Source organism: Muntiacus reevesi, chromosome 8 (genome assembly GCF_963930625.1).
Source record: "Muntiacus reevesi chromosome 8, mMunRee1.1, whole genome shotgun sequence".
NCBI classification, from domain to species: domain Eukaryota; kingdom Metazoa; phylum Chordata; class Mammalia; order Artiodactyla; family Cervidae; genus Muntiacus; species Muntiacus reevesi.
Window position 1 is genome coordinate 65189689 of NC_089256.1, and position 22959 is coordinate 65212647.

Consider the following 22959-nt stretch of genomic DNA (forward strand, 5'->3'; position numbering starts at 1 on the left):
AGCTATTAGCACTAAACTCTTAAGTAAATGAAGGAACTAGAAAAACAGGTAACATGTTGGCTACAAATTAAAATCTAGGGTTTAAATAAGATATGGTCTATTTAATAATTAGTATGGTATAGAATACAGAATCATGTCTCTTTGTGACCCCATAGACTATAGCCCACCAGGCTCCTGTGTCCATGGGATTTCCTAGGCAAGAATACTGGAGTGGGTTGCCATTTCCTCCAGGGGATCTTCCCAACTCAGGGATTGAACCCTGGGTCTTCTGCATTGGTAGGCAGATTCTTTACCACCTGAGCCACCAGGGAAAAGGTATAGAATATGTAGTTAGTCCTTAAAACTTGGCAAGAAATAAACTGATGAGAAAAAAAAAACCGTAGCGTAGTACAAAAAATACGAAGTTTTCATATAAACTCCATGTAAAAGTTATATAATTTAAACCACACCTTCCTAAAAAGTAAAACTGTACTATATACATTATAAACTATACACATTGTATATACTATGTGTATATAATGTATATGCTATATACATTAAAAACCACTAATATATAGTTTGGTTTGTCACATTTTAGGAAATCTCTAGACCAGCACTGTTCAAAAGAACTTTCTGTACTGATGGAAATGTTCTAGCTACAATTATAATGGCTCCTGCAACTGAAGAATTGAAATGTAAGTTTCTATTTATTTTAGTTGAACTGCCATACATGGCCAAAAGCTAACTACATTGGATACAACAGCTCTTGAGTTTTGCATTTTCCCTTTTCTAGTAGAACTTCATTTTTTTACATATTCTTTCATAAAATTGACTTCAGAGTCAGTGGCCAAAGTTGCCAACTTAAAAAAAATGATGGCCATTATAAATACCGGGGGCACTGGTTTGCCCTAAAAGATACTCTTATGCCATAAACAAGAGTGGCACTTACTGGTCTGATATCAATATCACACATTCCAACACTTGTAGTGACAACATGACTGACGCCCAGCATTGTATTTCCTGATAACCCCTATAACAAAACAGAAACCAGCAGTCACACAAAAGACCTTCAAACCATAAAGCACACCCAAAAGAGTTTATAGTCTTATTTAGCTTTTGTAATTACAAGAGATATTTAAAGGAAGAAAACAGGCTGATTATGAAATAAACTTTTATACCTTTACATTGGAAGGGTCAAACAGACCTTCAGGAATCTTTAACCGTTCTGCTCCAAAATCACAGTTGTAGCCATTGGGGAATTCATAATGAACAGTTGGCATCTGTGCAGCTACTCTGAGAGTGTACCAGACAATATTAAAGAGACAAACACATCCTCTTCAGAATTACAAACTACTATAAACAATAAGGAGGAATCATCCGTTTGTAAGAAAGCAGAGTGGTAAAATCTTATTTTCTTTCAAAATGTTATTCAGTATTTAACTTTTTATCTTTAGACCAGTTAAATATATTCTACAAATATTTAACTAAACAAATCAATTTCTTTCCTCATTTATGAGATATACGGTTTTTTTAAAAAATTGAAGCATAGTTGATTTACAATGTTGTGTCAGTTTCTGGTGTATAGCAAACTGATTCGGTTATATATATATATATATATGAAATATACAGTTTAAGTTTTAAGTCTTGTACAAAAAAAAACAAGAAAACATACTGTTCATCGTAAGTTGAATCTGATACTTGAAGTACTGAGGCTTGAAAATCCTGGATAACACACTATGAATTAAAAAAAAAAAAGGTTAAGAAACAAGATTATTGAGATTTCTTTGTAATCTATACTTTCATAACATTATTTTCAAAACATTTTTTTTATTCCCTTTCCCATCCAAAACATTTTTCTTAACGCAACTAGACCACATTCCTGGATGCCTAACTCATTTCAAGGGTATAAATCTACCCAGCAAGGACTCTGAGCATCAAGAAACCTAATTCTAAACACTTGTATTACGAACTAAATTATTTAACATTTAAATTACAACTGGTATGGAAAAAAAGGATGAGATTAATAAGCTTAAAAGCAAGACTTCATTAACTGAATATACATATATAAAATGTATATACATTGTATATTATGGAACTTTTAATGACTGACAAAGTATAAAACAGTTACAAAACATGCAGTGAAATATATAGGCCCTCTGAGCTGCTAAGGAAAAATCTCCTAAGGTCTACGTTCAATTATTAATCATCTTCACAATTTTTCCTTGTATCGAATACACACAAAAAATCTTTATCCTTGGGTGTAAAAAAATTGTCAAATATGTTATATCACTGCCATATTAAGCTTCCCTGGAGGCTCAGTGGTAAAGAATCTGTCTGCCAATGTAGAAGACGCAGGTTCGATCCCTGATCTGGGAAGATCCCACATGCAGCGAAGCAGCTAAACCCGTGCAACTACCCAGCCTGGGCTCTAGAACCTGCAAGCCGCAACTACTGAAGCCACCACGCCCTGGAGCCTGTGCCCCACAACAGGAAAGGCCACTGCAATGAGAAGCCCACACACCGCAATGAAGAGAGCCCCTGCTCGCCACAACTAGAGAAAACTCAGTGCAGCAGCAGAGACCCAGCACAGCCATAAATAAATATGTTGTTTTACCAACCTCTCCCCCGTCAGTAAGTCATTCATGGTCAGAGATGGGTTTTCAGTAAAGAAAACCTTTCACTGGCTCCTTGCTATGAACAATAATACATTTTTTATACAGCTGACTCAAGTTTAGGAGAGAAAATGTTAACAGAGCCACACTAGCTTGTTTTTACCCCAAAGCTCCTTTCAGGTCTCACCACAGTAGTCCAGGTGAATACAGAGTAGTTTGTTGATATCTGACGAGCATGAAAAGCACACCCCTCCCCCAGTCCCGTCAAAAGTCATTAATTTTGTTTGCAAATATCATTAAAAATATAAGTTTAAAATTATAAAACGCTCATCCTCTGTTCAAAGACTTACAGCCTATGATGCTTTTGTGACGAGAACAGGATTACTTACGTTACACATGTAATTGTGCCAAGACCTTGTAACCTGGGGCAGCTTCTCTTTCCTTTTCCAGTTTGCTGGAGACCCTTCACGAACAGCTTCCTAAGTGCCAAGAACAAGTGCTAGGTTAAGAGTTCACAACATGGGGGTGCAGAGATGAAGGTAAGCCCCAGAAATAAAATTCAATCATCACTTACTTTTGATGCAATCATATATGGAGGAATCAGTTCTATATTCATTTCTTGGAAGAGTTCCCTGCATTGCATAGTGATAAAGTCTCCAGCAAGAGGGGACTTCACAATGCCTATGAAACAGATTACACAAGACTCCGTAAGAAAGCATTCCATCCAAGCTCCTTGGGGTGAATTTCCCGTGTTTTTACACATGATTAATTTTTTTCAAGTAGAATTAACAGAACTATCCTCCAAGCATGAATGAAGCCATGCATCAACTTTAAATATATACTATAAATATACAATATACACTATTACAGATTTTTTTTAAAAAAAAACTCTAAAAAAGGCAAAACTTGAAAACGACTTTGATAGCCCAAGTCATTGCTTTATTTCATGATCCGTGTCCTCACTGCACCTTGATTAGAAACTTACCTTGCTGAAGAACATAGCCATCGTGAACAGGAATTGCAGTGGTGTGAGTGGCTCCACTGTCCAAAATAAGCCCAGTAGAACGACCATTAGCAAATCTAGTTTAAAGCATTAAGGAAAAGAAAGTATCAAGGTTCCTAAAATAATGTTTATTTGTAAAGGGAAGGTTTTTATTAAGGTATTTTTAAAATGTGCATCATGGCTTTAAAATGTGTTAAAGTAAATACAGTATCAAATAATAACTCTGGTTTAAAAAAAAAAGACAACAGGCAGGACTTTCAGAATGGTGGTATGAGAAAGTCAGAGAAACCTTTATCCCAGAGAGAGACATCTGTTAAGCTGGTCAAAATTAGCACAATTATTCAAAGTCTCTGGCACAGATCAAAAGGGCTTCCAACAAATTGAGAAGCATTTAACAAAATCTACAGAAACTTGGTAAGAACAGTGGGAGGCTGTGCCATCTGAGCTAAAAACTAAAACCATTCTCACACAGGATTAAAGAACCATTTCAGCAGTTTGGCAGCTGAGTGGCAGTTATCATCTCTCCCAGCTCAATATGAAGAGCTATTCCAGGTAGATTCAACAGCCAGTGAATATCAGCAGACAGAATTTATCCCATTTTCCACAGTTCTGTGCTGCAGAAGGCCTACATGACATGAACATCACAAACCGACATTTAGAAGTACAGCCAAAAAAAAAAAAAAAGAAGTACAGCCATTCACTGGGTCATCCAATATTTACTGAGCATCTATTGTGTGCCAAGTGATGAGTCTGGTGCTCAATAAAGAAGGGAAGCAGGGAGGTCAGTCTCTTACTAGCATTCCTTAAGCACGGAAGACACAAAGGGGTCCCTGCCCTGAAGGACATCCTGCTTAGTGAAGAGGAGACCTTCTTCACCTTCAGTAAAGCTATACAAACAACAGTTCAGGATGCCCTGGGAGAGTATAAAGGAGTATAACCCGTCCCTAGGAAACCCAAGTGAAAGCTGAGGAGGGGGGCATGGGAAAGAGTCGAAACATGTGGGAAGGCCAGGAGGCAAGAGAGCATGGGAAGAGGTCAGGGAAATGCAGAGCAGTTCAGCAGAGCCTGAAGAATACGAGAGGCAAGACTGTGGGAGATGATTATGGCTTAAATCAGCAGGTTAGCATTTAACAAAGATGATTAGAGCGGCAGTGTGAAGAATGGGCAAGAGGAAGGGCTACACCTAATCAAATGGCAGTGCACAGAGAAATAAATGGATTTGTGGGTTTGGATTGGAGTTAGGGGAGGCTGGATAATACACAGGGCTTGATTACTACTTAATCTGAATGGTTAATAAGAAAGATATCTGGTCTAGACAACTGGGAATAAGATAAGACACAAAGAAGAAGGAATAAATGTGACGGGAGAGAAGATGAATTCAATTTTGGATATATTGAGTTTAAAATGCTTAAACAAATAACTAATAGAAAAAGTTCTAGTACGAAGCTAGACATGGGCCTGGAGCTCACAAGAAAGATCTGGGATACAGATATGATTTGGAACTGCTCAGTGTATAACTGGTATCTGAAGTCAAGGAACTAGTTAAATCAGAAAGAACATGTCCAGAGAGACGAAAGGCTAACGGCAGAAAACCAAGGCATGGGCAGGAATGAACAGAGAAAAGAGATCTGAGAATAAATGGCCGGAAAGGTAGGTTAACAATTTTTATCTTTGTTATTACTTCTACTTCATTGTTCATATACATAAACACTAATTTTATCTCTATTAGTATAAAGTGATACAGTGACACCAGACTAAAAGTATGTAAGCCCTCCTGTAGATGACAATTCGAAAATCTGGGCAAATTATTTTAAGTGACCATTTCAAAACACTGGAAAGTATTTAAAAGTAGTCAAAATTCAGCCAAAACCAATTCTCCTGAAACTGCAACTGGAAGGAGTGTGAACTGAAAGTCTGTAGCCTCCTCGCCTGAAAGAACTTCCCAGCTCCCAGGCTACAGCTCAAGAAAGCAGTGAAGAACTGCAGTCTTACCACCTGAGTCTACACAGAGAGGACTTCAGGGCTGGAAGAAAAGCTGGACATTTAAGGTAGAAACTCTGGAAGCAAGAGAACCACACAACAGGCAAAACACAAAACCTGGGTATAAAAATCTACCCAAATGTTTGGTTGACAACTGAATTATTCAAGTGCAGGACTTCAGGGGCACCAATAAAATGCAGAGAGGACAGGAGAGTAATGCATTCTTGAAAAATGAGGGGCACCAGTGAGTTCTGTGATTTTGCTACCTTTGTAACTAAATGAATTTTCCATGAGTATGCAGCTTGGCCAGCAGACAGCAGAAGCTTGCCTTTCAAACTGAAGTGTCAGGAGGGCAGAGCCTGAGGCTGGGAGATGAGAAGCCAGCTATCAGTTAAATCAGATAAAATAAACAATAATCTTTTCACTGATGTTTTTGTTTTGGAAAAGTTATCTTTTTCATAAAACTGTTACTTGTGTTGACATTAATGTATCTATTCTTTTCTTTTTTAAACTAATAAAATGTTAAAAGAAATCTTAGTTTTAAATTCTTAAACAGTAATATTGATAGCTATAACCTATAAAAACAAAAGCTCTGTGGCATCCTCAGTATTTTTTCTTGCACTTTTCCAGTGTCTTGTTTTTTTAATAATTTTATTTATATATTTATTTTTGGTTGAGCTGGGTCTTTGTTGCTGCGCTCAGGCTTTCTCTAGTTGTGGCGAGCGGGGGCTATTCCTCGCTATGGTGTGCAGGCTTCTCATTGCAGTGGCTTCTTCTGTTGCGGACCATGGGCTCTAGGGCGCACGGGTTTCAGCAGTTGCAGCGCGTGGGCTCAGCACTTCTGGCACACAGGGTTTAACTGCTCTGTGGCATGTAGGGTCTTTCCAGACCGGAGAGCAAACCTGTGTCCCCTGCACTGGCAGGCATTATCAACCATTGGACCACCAGGAAAGTCCCTCAGTAATTTTTAAAGTGATCCCAAGGCCATGCTTGAGCGGTCAAAACAATCTTTAGAATAATACTAAAATGTTACTTGCCCTTTTCACTGTCATTCTCTCATGAATGTACCAGAGTTTTCTAGAGGCTATGTCATATATGATACACAGCAGACTGAATGCAAAAGCTAGATATGAGACTCCAACTTCTGCTATTAAATCCAACGTCAAAGAGATTTGAAAAATTGCAAAACGAAGCCACTCTTCTCATTAATACCTTTGGTTTTGGAAAACAGTTATTTGTCATTAAAATATTTTATTTATATTAACATGCAATTGGCTTATTATTAATTTACTTAAAATAAGCAAATATAGTTTTTTAAGTTTAATTACTAATATGGCAAATACTTCCTGATATGATCCACATAAATAAAAGCTCTAGGTATAAATGTTTGAGAACCACTGGGCTAGAAGAACACAGTAAAAAACATCAGTCAGCAAAAGCCAGAAATGTTAGGAATTCTACAGGACAATCTACTTCCTTTACCAGATAATCACAAGATGGAAAAAAGCAAGGGGTGAGGCGGTGGTTACAATCTAGACCAGAGACTCAAGGGACACATCAAACAAATTTGGTGTATGATCCTTGTTGTTTGGGTACCGATTCAAATATGTTGTTTGTTTGTTTTTAAATAAATTGTGGCTGTATCCTTTCTTTTTAAAAAAGACATATGGTGAAATCTTTTAGAGAGGCATGCTACATGTCTGGGATTTATTTCAAAGTCACGGAAGGAGGGGGGAGTGGACATGGTTATATAGCTAATACAACTTAGCTTTGTGTTAAAAACGACTGAACCTGGGTGATGGGCACATGGCAGTGCAATGTAATGTTCTATCTTCTTTTATGTAAGAAAATTTCTATAATAAAAAGTTAAAAAATAAAACAATGCTAATTCCGCTTACATACTCCTTGTAAAGAAGCAGCCAAACAGATCTTATGTTCAAATTCATAACTGCCATTTTCAAGCTGTGGACTGGGACCAGTCTGCTTATTTTGACTCTGACTCCTGACAGGGTTATTATGAAAATTAAATGATAATGCACACAGTGAGTCTGCTAGTGCTCTCCATCCTCTGCTTAAAACCTGCAATGGTTCTCTCGAGTCTAAAGTTCACACTTTAAAAATACAACATGCAAGGCTTCCACAGTCTGACCTAAACCTATTTTTACAACTCCCACTAAAGCTGAATATAAATCTTCAACTCTAAACTCACTGTGAAGAACGCTTACCCTTTCCACCTCCACACTTTTGCTAAAGTCATCTCCAAGACACAGCACGACAGACAAATGTTAGATTACAGCTACCACAGTGATTCTCACACATATAAAATTCACTTGAATATTATAGCAATCCAGGAAGGTACACAGGATAAATGTTTAAAAGGCGAGGCTGATTTTAAGTACCTAATGTAAGATTACTTTATAAGCACTGTTACTTGAACTCTAAACATAGGACTCCTTCCCCTTCACCTTGCAACTAAATTCCCTCACTTTTTTTTTGGGGGGGGGGGGGCCAGGCACGCTACATGGCGTGCAGGATGTTAGTTCCCCAATCAAGGATTGAACTCATGTCCCCTGCACTGGAAGTGGGGAGTCTTAATCACTGACTGCCAAGGAAGTCTCGAAATTCTCTTTTCTTTACAAGGTTTGTCAGGCTTCAATCTTCCTCCACTGAACTATAATTGCTATTTAAAAATTCAAATGTATCATGTACTTCTTTATGACTTTTGCCAGTGCTATTTTGAAGTACTATTTAAATCTGTTATTTAGTTTTCAACAAGAATATTACATTATTCTTTGAGGTCAGGACGTAATATTTCTTTGTCTTTCCCTTAATATGCTCATAAAAAATATTTGGTGATTAAATCTTAAATGAATTTATAGACAACTTCCACTTTTCTCAGGTATCGGAGAGGAGGAAGGAAATGACACTCTTTGAACTCATCTAGGCCTTCTCTTAATATTCCCCTTTTAAAAACACAGTTTTTAAAAAACTTTGTTAAATTAATGAGCAGAATTTGAGTGTTTCTTTCCCATCTCCCTCTCACATCTTCATGCGCATCATTCCAGTAAGAAACACTGAAAGACAGATATCTAAAAAGCAATGAGGAAAACCCCCTCAACTTCTGACAAGCAGCAACTGACTCCTGTCTTCCTGCTGAGCACATCACCTTTGGCAGCACCAGTTACTCGTGAAGAGAAGCTGAGTATTACTCTTTCAAGGATACGCTGTCAAAACGGCAGTTTTGCAAAGGAAGAACGCAGGAATATTGTAGTGTTCAAACATCAGCTCTGTCAGCTTCTCTCTCTTTGCTCTGGTATTCCACTTGAGAGGAGGGAAAAAGAAATGCAAATTACTTATTGTTTAAAAACTAAAATGCTGATTTATCTCAAAATTCATTTCAGTACTGTATTAACAAAAATGTAAAACAGTAAAGTACCATGGAAAATCTTCATAATATCTTTACAACATTTACCTCTATGTATTTGTAATAAATTTAATAAAGTTTATTATTTGAAAAGTAAAATTGCTGCTATGAATTCTAGAAACTGCAGACTTTTCAAAGTATAGAGTAATCAGGATTCTTATAAACATGAAGTATTAAATCTTAAGAGTGAATCTAGTCACTCCTAAGATTGAGTACAAAAGCAGATATACACTGTCCTTGAGGGATAAGGGACAATTCATGAACCAAAATAGGAAGCAATCAAAGGAAATTAGATATTAAATTCCTGGAAAAAAATAGATAAATAACCACCAGAACCCACTAGGGTGCTTTACTGTTGTTCTCTGAGTATTTTTATTATTGAAATAATAAAAGCTGTAAGAGTATTTAAAAAAGAATCCCCCTTACCCTCATTTTCAAAATATCAATTGCTATTATCTCTTTAAAGAAAAAGGAAACATTCTTCAAATGAGTTAAAAAACAACCTAGAAAACGAAAAAGTTTGTCTTACCGGTGCTTCCGACATGAGAACAGGATGCAGGCTGGCTTCTGATTTGACATGCATTTTGTAGGTGTGATCCAAAATAGCCTGGAAACTATCCCAATCTTCAACTAGAATATAAGATAAATACCTTGAAAACAACACTTAGTTGAAGATGAATGCAGCAACTTCTGAGAGACTGTTTCTAGTGGTTTAGCACTAATACTTTAATATACAGAATTGACTTATTTTACAGCTCTACATCATAAAACAGTACTTCATAGAGACATCAGCTTTGTCTTCTAGATACGGCTCCTCTAGCCCCAAGAGTACCATAACCCCTAGACCTGACCCAGATGTAATTAAGGTATCTAACAGACCTAGAATACCAAATAAACAGTATTCGGTTAAGTACTAACTATAAAGCCGAAAACACAATTCAAATTTTAAGAGGAAACAGAACTGCATGATTTGGAGCTAACAGCTACAATCTGTATGAAAAAAGACATTATAAAAAATTTAAAGAAGAGTATGTTTTCAATTTGCTTTCCATCAAACCATTACACTGAAACTGCTCACATAAGTCACTAATGATCTTCTAACAGGCAGATCCAGTGGATCCTTTGCATCTGTAATCTCATCTGACCTCTTGAAATTACTGATATCACTGATTGATTCAAGAGTTTACAAACTTTTTCTGCTACAGACCAACAAAGAAATGGCATCATTTGTACAACATAGTAATATTTTTATAGGCCAATCAGGATGAGTTTTTTTTTAACTCATTGTTTTGTTTTTTGCTTTGTTAGGTCTTCCCTGCTACCCATGGGCTTTCTCTATTTTTGGTGAGCAGGGGCTATTCTCTAGTTGCAGTGCTCAGGCTTCTCACTGTGGTGGTTTCTCCTGTTGCAGAGCACAGGCTGTAGGGTGCATGGGCTTCAAAAGCTTAGCTGCCCTGCAGCATGTGCAATCTTCCTGGACCAGGGATCGAACCTGCATTCCCTGCATTGGCAGGCAGACCAGGAAAAGTCCAGAATGGGATATTTTGGCCAATGCACTTCCTCTGTAGCTTTAACTTCTCTTTCCCCTTCTTAGCATAAATCTCAATGCCACAGTTAAGAACACTGAGACTCATTGGACTTCTTTAGTTCTAGAATTTTTTCTTTTCTTGGTGTTCTCCTGAATTATCTCCTACTTCTCTAACTGTTCATCTCATTCCCCTTCATACAGAGTAAGTTTCCATAAGGAATCTCACCCTCAATCCTGTTTTCACATCCCAAACTCTTTCTGGGTAGGAAAAAAAAAAATCAATTCCATGTCTTAAAATCCTTCTCACTTGCTTATTAAACCGGCACCTATACTCAAACACTTTGAACTAATAAACTCACTTGCTATGCAGAAAGAGTTAACTTATCAAACCTGAGAAAGGCCTGCTTGCAAGGCTGACCCTTGGCTGGCATCTGGGAAGCTGTCTGGTAAACAAGTTTCCTACACTGATATAAAACTTTCCCCAAATAAGAGTAGTCCACTGTGCCTAAACCATTTATACAAACAGTGTGGTTTATACTGGGAGTCTGGGGTTTTGGGACATGTTGGGCACAAGGTACCTACATGACCAGTCACCAATAAAAACCATGGGGACTGAGTCCTTTTTTTCTGAATTCAAAAGATAGTTATTTATTCCAAGTATCAGGATAATATAAGAAATAAAACATTTGCAACAAAAAATATCCTTCCAGTTTTTTAACAGTTCTGTAGAGATATAATTTTCTATAACATGAATTTTATGTGTGCAATGAAGAGATTTTCTTCTGTAAATCTACACAGTTGCGTGACTCTTATTACAACCTAATTTTAGAATATTTCCATCACCTCGAAAAGAAACTGTATGCCCTTTAACTGTCACTTCTCATAATATCCACAGCCCCAAGCAACCACTACTTTACTTCTGCCGGTATAAATTAGCTTTTCCTGGTCACTCCATATTAGAGCAAGTGATTCAACATTATGTGGAATTTTGCATCTGATTTCCTCCATTTGGCCTAAGGCTTTTGGGGTTCATCCATATTTTGGCTTGTATCAGTTATTTTGTTTCTTTTATTGTCAAATAGTATTAATACTTCATTTTATGGATATAGCACACTGTGTATACCCATTCATCCAATGATGCACCTTTGGACTATATCCACTTTTCAGTTAATATGGATAATGCTGCTATGAACGTTTGCATTTCAGTATTTGTGTGGACATAGGTTTCAGTTCTCTTGTACTGATACCTACGAGTGGAACTGTTTGGATTATAAGGTGAATTTATATTTAACCTATTAAGAAACTGTCAAACTATTGTTCAAAGCTGCTGTACTACTTTATGTTCTCTCCCAGAAATAGATATGGAGGTTTCAGTTTCTCTATATCATCATCACACTTGCTATTGTCTATCTTTATAATACAGCTATCCTGTGAGTGTGAAGCAGGGTGCTGAGTCTTCAATGTGCTCCCCTAGTAGACCATAGATTTCCCAGGTGGCTAAGTCATAAAGAAACCATCTGCCAATGCAGGAGACTCAGGAGACGCAGGTTCGATGCCTGGGTCAGGAAGAGCCTCTGGAGAAGGAAATGGTAACCCACTCCAGTATTCTTTCCTGGGAAATTCAATGGACAAAGGAGCCTGGGAGGCTACAGTCCATGGGGTCACAAAGAGCTGGACATAACTGAGCATGCACAATAGATCCCACACACAGTTCCCGGTTGCTGAAAGGTTTAAGCACATCCTTTATGACTACACTGTAAGCTCTTGGAAGCTTGCGCTGGTTTCCTTTGGACTTCACTGCATGCCCTTTTCTTCCTTTTGTCAATTCTGCTCTGTATCCTTTCAGCATAATAAATCTTAGCTATGGGTACCATTATATGCTGAATCTTGTGAATCCTTTTAGTAAATAACTGGACCTGAGAGTGATAGTGGGTCTTACATTTGCTTTTTAAGACCATAAAACTTGCTCCTTCCCCAGTGCATGGTACCCCTTACTCAATAACTCCAAAAATCTAGGAAACTTTTTTTTAAAACTTTTGAAAGTTTAAATTCTTAGTATCATTTGTCCTGGATATCTCAGACAGCCACCTCAGGATCTCTGCCATCAGTGTTAAAATTTAAAACCTCTTCATTTCTCATTTGGACTCACCTCCCTAACTGATCTTCCTGTTTCTAGTATCTCCCTCCAATCACATCTATGTATTACTGTTAGACTAATCTTTCCAGTTGGCACATATGAGCGTTTCACATCTCTGTCTAAAAATTCCTTTGGGGTAACATTTCAGTTACCTGCTTAATATACTACTGGCATTACAAGCCCTTTTATGATTGTTCTCTGCCTGTCTTTCATGCAATCGGCCCTAATGCACCTACTGTTATAGCCATACTTAACTGATGACATTTCTAAACATGTAAGTTTCTCCCACATTACCATCTCTTCACACATGCTGGTTGCTCTGCTTTACCCAGTCTTGTCAGTCAGGCTAATTCTTTCTCCGTGATCAAGATTCAGCAGTTACCTCCTTTGTGAAAACCATCTCTGACCCCCACAGAGTTAAACATCTCTCCTCCATAAACCCACTGCTTATCAAACACAGTTATATTTATATGCACACATCCAGCTCCAACACCTGTAAGTGTCTTAGGAAAAGAAACGTGTTTTATGCATCTTTGTATTCTCAGTGCCCGGAACATCAGTTCATAGAATAAAAACAAGAAGATAGCTGATGTTCAACTTATATGCAGCCACTGCTTTATATCAGAAATATACTATACATACTCTACATTTATAATCAAATCCATAGGGAAAAACATCGTACCCATTCCATTTTTCAGTGGTGAGATGGCCTCTGTGTTCTCCCTTGGAACTCGCAGGGCGTTAGTATCTATGTAATAGGTGGGACCGCCTTGTTTGCCTTTATCACCATCGATTTCCATCAGCGTACTTCCATCATCTCTTTCTACCACCATACCAATAGCCGTAGGGAAATCCACCTGGAAGAGTCAAAAACAAGTTTTCTATGCTTTTATCAAGGAGTCATTTCCCACCAACTAATGTCCTTTACCATATTTGAGTCGGACTTTCTGTGTGAACTTAACTCTGCATGAACGGCCCCTGTATGTCCAGTTAACTCTAACATTACACTGACCTTGGGACAGTCCTCACCAGCATAACCAGCTCTCACAGTGTAGGATCCAATGTCAAAGACAAGGGCTCCAACTTCATCTGAAAAGATGAAAAGATAACTAACATTAACAACTCACAAGTATCATATGAAAATTAAAGAGTACTTAATGTGCTTATATTCATATCACTACTACTTTGAACCTAGTTTTAAATATACCTTAAAGACTTATTTAATTAAAATATAACAGGTCAACTATAGTATATGAGTAGAGGTTCGATCAGGAAAGAGATGGTATGCTAAAATTAGGTAATTTAAGGAGAGTTTACTCATTAAAGGGTCTACTTACAAAGATACAAGAACAACATAGGAAAACCAGAAAGGACAGTATGATATCCTAGGACAAGTGAAGTCTGTTGCCACACTTAGAATTGAAGAAACACGAGGGAGGAACTGTTACTAAAACCTGGAGAGAGACTTGTATTGGGAGGGTACCTGACAGGAGCTGTGATCTTCAATTGAGGATGGAGTCAGCCTAATACATCTGCCAATCTCTCCCCACTGGCTAGGGTGATCATATCATTTCTCATCCAAACGGAGCTACTTCTAAACGTGGCAGGAGCCCCTATTAATAATTACACCAGGACAAGAGGCACAAAGCAGGAAGTCCCGTTACCCTGTGGGTGTGCTTAGCCGCTCAGTCATGTCCGCCTCTTTACAACCCCATGGACTGTAGCCCACCAGGCCTCTCTGTACCATGGGCCAAACCAAAAGTCAAGAGAGTCCACAGATACAGTGTACCAGGGTCAACCTTTAAGGGACAGAGCGGGTGGACATAGGAGGAAAGTGGATCTGGAAGGGCCAAGGAGAGATATCCAGTACACTGAGGTAAACCATTTTTTTCATACATTAAATATTATATTTCATGGAATTTGGGAAGAAATTTAGTAAAACCCCAAGAAAAATAAGGAACCAGAAGAATAAGAGTTTGAGCCACCAGAGAAGTCCCATACTTTAAAAATACTTCACTCAAAACAGCACGCTTCATAAAAGAAAGCACTTGGGTTTTCTAGGTACTGATTTTTGAAAGAAGGAATTCTTCACTGAATTATTAAAAATAAATATTGCTTAGCTCGATTAAATTGACAGTCAAGTCTGGTAAGACCAAGTATTGTCAAAGAAGTAGAAAAAGAGGAGCTCTTACACAATTGCCAGCAAAAGTTGTAAACTGATGCAAACATTCTGAGGAAATTAGTCACATCTACTAAAGATGAAAGTGTGCATACACGGAAATTACACTTATATCTTCTCTAGAGAAACTCTCTCACGTATATCACACGCAGATATGTACAGGAATGCTCACTAGCTATATATGTAACTCAGGTGATTTACTAACCTCTCTGCCTCAATTTTCTCATATGTAAAATGAGCGTAACAGTTTCTATCTCAGAAGATGCTTGAAGTACGGAAGCACTTAGAGCAATACCTGGTACATAATAAGCACGTAAGTGTACTGGTATAATTATCATCATACTGCTTGCCACAGGAAAAGGTAGATTAAATGGTCTCTCAGTAGGGAAATAAACTACAGCTTACTCATACAGTGAAATATTTACTATTGATACATATCAGTTAAAAGTGAATAGTCCAGATCTGCATGTATCAACATGGATAAATCTCAGAAGAATTATTTTAAAAACCTAGTTACTATGCACACATATTTTAATACTATTTAATTCATTATGGATTTGCACACACTTAATGAAAGTATAAAAATATGCATAGGATTGGGGAATATTACATCCCAACTTCAGCTCACTGGTTACCTCTAAGGAAGCAGAGAGGAGGAATCTGTATCAACAATATCTTATTTCATAAACTATCTGAGGCAAATATGACAAAATATTACACTTATTTAATCTTAGCAGTGAATACAGAAGTATCACATACAAACTTAATATTATATTTTTTAATATTAAGTATTCAAAAACTAAAATAAGTATTAAAGATTATTACACTACAATGGTCACAGTTGAGAGATGGTTTCTTTACAGCACAGTAACTCATTTTTATTGAAATAAAATGAAGAGCCACTTATGTTTATTTCTAATTTGAAAGGAATCTTCCTCATTTGTTACATTTCCCCAAGTAATCAACTTTTCTCTACACAATCTCTGACCCAAATTATTTTGTCTTAAAGAAAAGGCCCTTAAAAGCAGTACACTGCAATTATTTTCACCACAGCATGTAAACTTAAGTATAAACAGTAGGTAAAGCAGTATCCCAAAGAACAGGAACTGGTAAGCTCTAAGACTTTAATTAACCAGAATACTCTTGGGTAAAGAAATATCCTAACTAAATGAATTAATTGCTTGGTTAACCAAAACTTTCTACTCCTGCTCTCAAGGATCAGCCTCTTACCTTGCACCAGGGCTTTTAACCTCTTCTGTGTCACAGACCCGTGTGCAATGATAGATAGGCTGAACCGTTTCATCCTAAAATTCATTTGCTTAAGTCCTGTTGTTGCTCAGTCACATGGGCTGCAGCGTGCCAGACTTCCCTGTGCTTCACTATCTCCCAGGATTTGCTCAAACTCATGTCCTTTGAGTCGGTGATGTCATCCAAGCATCTCATCCTCTGTCACCCCCTTCTTCTCCTGCCTTCAACCTTTCCCAGCATCAAGGTCTTTTACAATGAGTTAGCTCTTCACATCAGGTGGTCAAAGTATTGGAGTTTCAGCTTCAGCATCAGTCCTTCCAGTGAACATTCAGGACGGATTTCCTTTAGGATTGACTGATTTGATCTCCCTGCAGTCCAAGGGACTCTCAAGAGTCTTCCAACTCCACAGTTTGAAAGCATCAGCTCTTCAGTGTTCAGTCTTCTTCATTAAAGGGCCAACTCTCACATCTGTACATGACTACTGGAAAAACCATAGCTTTGACTATATGGACCTTTGTCAGTCAAGTCATGTCTGTGTTTTTCAATATGCTGTCTAGGTTTGTCATAGCTTTTCTTCCAAGAAGCAAGCATCTTTTAATTTTGTGGCTGCACTCACCATCTGCAGTGATTTTGGAGTCTTAACCCCAAGTAACTAAATGTTTGGAGATAACGTATTTAAAGAGATGACTAAGTTAAAATGAGATCATTATGGTAGACTCTAATCCAGTATGACTACTCTCCTCACACGAAGAAGAAAGCTGGACACATATATGTACAGAGGGAAGACCATGTGAAGACACCAAGGGATGGCCACTGTAAGCCAAGGAGAAAGGCCTACAAGGGAAAAAACCTCCAAAGGACAACCCTGTCAACACCTGATCTCAGACTGGTACCCTCAAAAACTATGAAAAAATTAATTTTTGTTGTTTAAGTCACTCATTCTTTGTTATGGCAGCAAACTAATACACACAGCTCGGGACATTTATGAATATCTTCTTAGAATGTTCTCAGATAGACTGTAAAAAAAAATAAGATAAAATATAGATCGTTATATCCCTGGACTCCTTAGGGAGGGAGCCCCTCCTCTAACTCAGCCTCTGTAACCTGCTCCACTCCTACAGCCTCAGCTTCTACCTAGTGATGCTTCCAATCTCAAATTTACCCCTCAAGCCCTCACCTTCACCTAATCCATATCTCAAACTTCTTACTGTACATTACTTCCACCTGATGTCCCTTGGGTACCACAAATTCAACACACCTGCAGTATCGTCTCCTTTCCCGCACCCTGCCTAATCTAAATCTTAGCAGTGCTTATCACAGTTAGTGGCCCCAGTCATCAGAGGCAACAACTTTCCTGAACGCCTTATTTCATATCCCTCATCCAATTCTGCCAAATATTTCTGCTAAACATTTCCCAAATCCCTTCTTCTTTAATGCTATTGCCACTGCCTGAGTCAAGTTCTTACCTCAACTGGGAATTACCATAATTCCCTATGGTACACTGCTTCCATCTTTACCTTCTGGATTTTACCTAGTTTTCCTTTCAAAACTAACTCTGAACATTTTGGTACATAAATTCTTCAACAAAAACAAAGGGGGGAATCATGCAGTGCTTTCTCATCATCTGCAAGATAAAATTCAAATCATTCCACGCCAAGTGATATACAAGACCGAGCGTAATCTGGCAGCAGCCTCTCCTCCCACTTCATACACCTGCATTACTGAAGATTATGTTGTCTCCTAAACACACCATTTACTCCGCATATGCTGTCCCTCTCTATTCCTCTTTCATCATCCTCATAACATCCCTTGTACGGCCCATTGACTCCTCCACACTGAGTTAAGAACTTTCTTGTCTGTGCTACCTTTGTACCTTCTATATAGTGTCATTACTGAACATACTCCACTGAATTAGTCAATATCCTTCCTCATAAATAAGACTTTTCATGTACCACTAAGAAAAAACCATGCTGCCAATTAAACTCTGCCATGCCATCAATATTATTCCAACTTCAGCTCTTTAAATGTATGCAGGGTGGGGTGGTTGTACAACTAAAAATACATGAAATACAATGTCTGTTTATTTGGCTGACTTACCTATAAGACTTCAAGCTTCTTGAAGGCAGAAGCTATATTTTGCATATAATAAGCACTCAAAAAATTCTTGTGAAAAGAAAAATTTAACAAGTCAGTTATACCTGTCTTTAGGGAAAGGAGTACATCAAGGCTGTATATTATCACCCTGCTAATTTAACTTATATGCAGAGTACATCATGAGAAACGCTGGGCTGGAGGAAGCACAAGCTGGAATCAAGATTGCAGGCAGAAATATCAGTAACCTCAGATATGCAGATGACACCACCCTTATGGCAGAAAGTGAAGAGGAACTAAAGAGTCTCTTGATGAAAGTGAAAGAGGAGAGTGAAAACGTTGGCTTAAAACTCAACATTCAGAAAACTAAGATCATGGCATCTGGTCCCATCACTTTATGGCAAATAGATGGAAAAACAGTGGAAACAGTGACTGACTTTATTTTCTTTGGCTCCAAAATCACTGCAGATAGTGACTGCAGCCACGAAATTAAAAGGCGCTTACTCCTTGGAAGGAAAGTTTTGACCAACCTAGACAGCATATTAAAAAGCAGAGACATTACTTTGCCAACAAAGGTCCATCTAGTCAAGGATATGGTTTTTCACATCACTTATATGGATGTGAGAGCTGAACTATAACGAAGTCTGAGCGCCAAAGAACTGATGCTTCCAAACTGTGGTGTTGGAGAAGACTCTTGAGAGTCCGTTGGACTGCAAGGAGATCAAACCAGTCAATCCTAAAGGAAATCTGTCCTGAATGTTCACTGGAAGGACTGATGCTGAAGCTGAAACTCCAATACTTTGACTACCTGATACGAAGAACAGACTCATTTGAAAAGACCCTGATGCTGGGAAAGATCGAAGGCAGGAGGAGAAAGGGACGACAGTGGATTAGATGATTGGATGGCATAACTGACTTGATGGACATGAGATTGAGCAAGCTCCAGGAGTTGATGATGGACAGGGAAGCCTGGTGTGCTGCAGTCCATGGGGTCGCAAACAGTCAGAGACAACTGAGCAACTGAACTGAACTGAATTAGTGTGGTACACTGGACATAGTGGAATTTTAATTTGAGGAAGACTCTTGATTCTCGGAATTTTCCATATGTTCATTTTCCTTTTTTTAAGGATGAGAGGTAAGTCTATTTCCTGTAGTTCTATTAAGTCTATCAGTTAAGTCTATTCTGTCGTCCTGTGTAAATCTGTTAAAAACTAAGGCTTCCTTCGTGGTTCAGTGGTAAAGAATCCGCCTGCCAATGCAGAAGACTTGGGCTTGATCCCTGGGTCAGAAAGAACCCCTAGAGAAGAAAATGGCAACCCATTCCAGCACTCTTGATGGAAAAATCCCATGGACAGAGAAACCTGGTGGGTTACAGTCCATGGGCTCACAAAGAATTGGGCATGACTGAGCACACACATGTTTTACTCCTGAGTAAATGGCTTCCAAGTTTAGGGGTGAAATGATTTTTCTGAGAAAACATGGAGCAATGAGGACAATTTTCTAACCTGGTCTTAAAAACATTCCAACATGATACTGGAAGCTAATGACTTTGCGAGGAGGTGAGAAGGTTGTTTTACTTTTTCATTTGGACAAGGGTGCCCCAATTCACAAGGAAGATGATTTTGAGAAATTTTTAAGATTAGAGATGAAGGGTGCGGTGGAGTGATAAAAGTAATGATTTATCGAAGACGGGCCAGTAGTATACCTGCTTATTTTTGTCAAGGAAAGGAGACTGAAGAGGAGTACCATGTAGACAGACACAGGAGCAATGAGTAGGCCCAGAAAACAATCACGGCAAGTATGAAAATCTGGATGAACTGTGCATTATATCTAAAGCTAAAGATGAGTATTAGATCTGATCAGAAATAAATACTGGAATAAGAGAGCTACCAATTTTCAAAATTAAACTACAAACATTCATTTTATAAGCAAATAAGTTAAAAATACAGTTTACTAAGTTAATTACACACAAAATGTGGGTGTGAGGTTTCGTTGCCTTTCACAATAAACCTTTTGGAAAATGTGACCCAATATAAATACTGGTCATACAGTAGTAGCTCACACACAAAATCATACACTTATTTTTGTCAGTTCTAAATACTTTATATATGAAATAAGCTTTAAGATATATTCCTCGACATGAACAAAGGGATGTTTATTCTGAATATCTAAATCATACATGAACATGCTGTGGTTATATAGTTGAAAAACGACTTAAAATTTTTTTTAATGAGAAAAGGTTTTACTGAAATGCCTTTTCTTTATCCCAGAAGTTCCTGCTGCCCACTTGCCAGAAAGTTACATTACTCTAGGCTGGTTAATCTCTTCTATGCCTTGTTTTCTTCTTTAATAATATGGAGATAAGCAGAACCACTTCCCATGCCTGTTGTGGATTAACTGACAATGCATGTATTAAATACAATGCATGACAAGCCTCTGTCATGAAGAACAGTTCCTGGTACACAGGATGCACTCAATAAATGTTAACTGTTGGAATTATTAGTATCCATTACTACCTTAGTCACATTAAACAATGACTTGTAACGAAATACTCAGTGAACAGCCTTTAGGTTCTTGGAGGAGTGAACCTGAGAGTCAAAACAATCAGTAGGGACTTCCCTAGTGGTCCAGTAGTTAAGACTCTGTGCTTCCCATGCAGGGGGGCTTGGTTCTGTCCCTGTTCTGGGGACTAAGATCCCGCAGGCTGCATGGTGAGGCCAAAAACAAAACAAAACAAAAAACGGAGTCAGCAGCCTCCATGAGCACATATACTCAGCTTTTTGTCAGGATTACATCTTCAGATGGGGAAAAAGTAAATCATGAAGATCCACTAGGCTTTCTCCAAAGTAAAAATGGAAAACTACTGATTCTTACATGTCAGAAATCAAAACCAGAAACATACATGGAGAAGGAGAGGGTGAGGGCCAGCGTGTCACCTGAGCAGAAACTCAAGCTTCACTTCAAAACTACTAAAAACTTTGAAAAGCTTATTTTCACCTCCTACCTTTAATATTCCATCCCTTCAGAAAACAGTATCCTTACTAAACACAGTAACAAAAGCACGCCTTTGGGTTTCTTTCTTCTCTAATTCATCAAACACAAAACATGAATCATATACATCAATGCTTCATCTAGGCATCATGCAAAAACGGAGGCTCCAATTCGGTAGATTTGGAGTGGACCTTGAGATTTTGCATTTCTAAAGAGCTTGCAGGTGATGCTGCTTCGCTGCTCCTTGGATCATACTTTTAGTAGTAAGGGTAGCATTACCCCCATTCAATCTTCACAACCACCCCAATGGGTAGGAATTATCATTCTACCAACGACGAGCCTGAAGTTGGCAAAAGTTAAGTAACTTACCCAAGGCCAATGAGCATACTAAGTGGTGAGGCTGATATTACAACCCAGGCCCGTGGTAGCCTTTCACTATACCGGAGCCCACCCATCTTTAAGCACCTTAAATTGCATACGTTCCTAAGTTATGCCGGAGCAGAGTCGCCCACGAATAACTCCGGAGCATTCACAGTCAACAAACAGGGAGATGTTATTGAAAGGCGTGAGGCTGCGTGAGCGCGGATGGAGAAGGAGGCTGTGTCCTGAGTGGCCACGACTCCTCCAATCAGTTCCACTCCTCGCGGCTCGCTGTGCCACCTCCAGGACGCCGCGGAAACCCTCCATCCACGCCGACGAACTGCTGGGACCTCCCAACTTTAAACCGGCGCGCAAACCGCGATAGAGCCGGCTGGAAGAGAGGTGACCCTGAGGCCAGCCACTCCAGCCGCGGCTCACCGGGCCCGGCCCCCGAGTGGAGCTGCCCGGCCAGCCCCGGGACCGCGCGCAGCCCTGAAAGCCGGCTCCTCCGCGGGCCCAGGCTGGAAGGGGCTGTAGGGGGCGGCGACTCCCGGCGCCCGTAGCGCTCGCCCAGCCGGGTGGGCTCCGGAGGCGGGCAGAGCGCGGGGCGGGGATGGGGCGGGGAGGCCGGGGTCCCCAGGGGGAGACCGGAAGGGCCGCCGGGAAGGGGAGGGCTGGGGGCGGCGGTTACAAACCCCACAAGCTAAAAAGGCGCGCTCTCCCGACCGACCGCACTCACCTCCCCCGTATACCCCGCCGCTCATGGTTGCTGTCGACGAGACTTCTACACGTAAAGGCCACCCGGCGAAGTGACTGCAACGGCTGCGACTGCGGGTCTGCAGAAGCGCTAGCCCCCCGACTCCCTTAACTTCCACTGCCACCCCCCTCAGGCAACAAAGCGGCGGCCACACACACCCGGAGCGCAGTCACACTTGCTGTCTCCTTCTATCGGCCAATCACGAGAGGCCCGGCTACACTTCAACCAATAAAAATAAGGCTGTGCTGCGTCCTTGTCGCGGCACAGCCAGTTTAGCCAATCGAAGGCAGCCATAGGGGCGGGGAGAGAGGAAAGCGACGGAAGGAGGGAAGGAGTTGGGTTGCGGAACCGGGGAGGCGGGGCTTCTCTAGTGGGAGGGAAAGTGGGGCGGAGGGAGCTGGAGGGGAGGAGGAAGGCTGGAGGCTAGAGTCTGGGGCGGGCTTAGGCTGTAGCTGGGCGCGGAGGAGAGGTGGGAATCCGGTAGAGCAAGATAAGCCTCTGGAAAAAAAGTCTGGAATTTGAGAAAGTGTCTCCGCGAGGAGTACCCATGGTTTGGGCTTGTAGTGAATGAAGGCTGGTGGGTTGTTTTGTTTTGTTTTCAGAAAAAGTATTTTCAACTAACTCTGAAAAAATTGAATGTTACGCTCTACTTTGGGGTAGAGAGCATCAG

At 39.6% G+C, this 22959-nt stretch overlaps 1 protein-coding gene across 1 annotated transcript in view; it reads right to left on the reverse strand.

Annotated features, from left to right (window-relative positions):
• Nucleotides 1–22458, reverse strand: part of ACTL6A (actin like 6A) — a 27573-nt gene extending 5115 nt beyond the window's left edge. Inside the window, exons 1-11 of the mRNA XM_065943204.1 lie at nt 22272–22458; nt 13676–13752; nt 13346–13520; nt 9528–9628; nt 8798–8895; nt 3577–3671; nt 3166–3272; nt 2981–3070; nt 1652–1713; nt 1158–1272; nt 929–1009 (exon numbers count right to left, since the gene is read on the reverse strand). Coding sequence (XP_065799276.1) covers nt 929–1009; nt 1158–1272; nt 1652–1713; nt 2981–3070; nt 3166–3272; nt 3577–3671; nt 8798–8895; nt 9528–9628; nt 13346–13520; nt 13676–13752; nt 22272–22296 — 1026 coding nt within the window. The 5' untranslated portion in view covers nt 22297–22458. The remainder of the gene's footprint in view (nt 1–928; nt 1010–1157; nt 1273–1651; nt 1714–2980; nt 3071–3165; nt 3273–3576; nt 3672–8797; nt 8896–9527; nt 9629–13345; nt 13521–13675; nt 13753–22271) is intronic.
• Nucleotides 22459–22959: the final 501 nt, after the last annotated feature.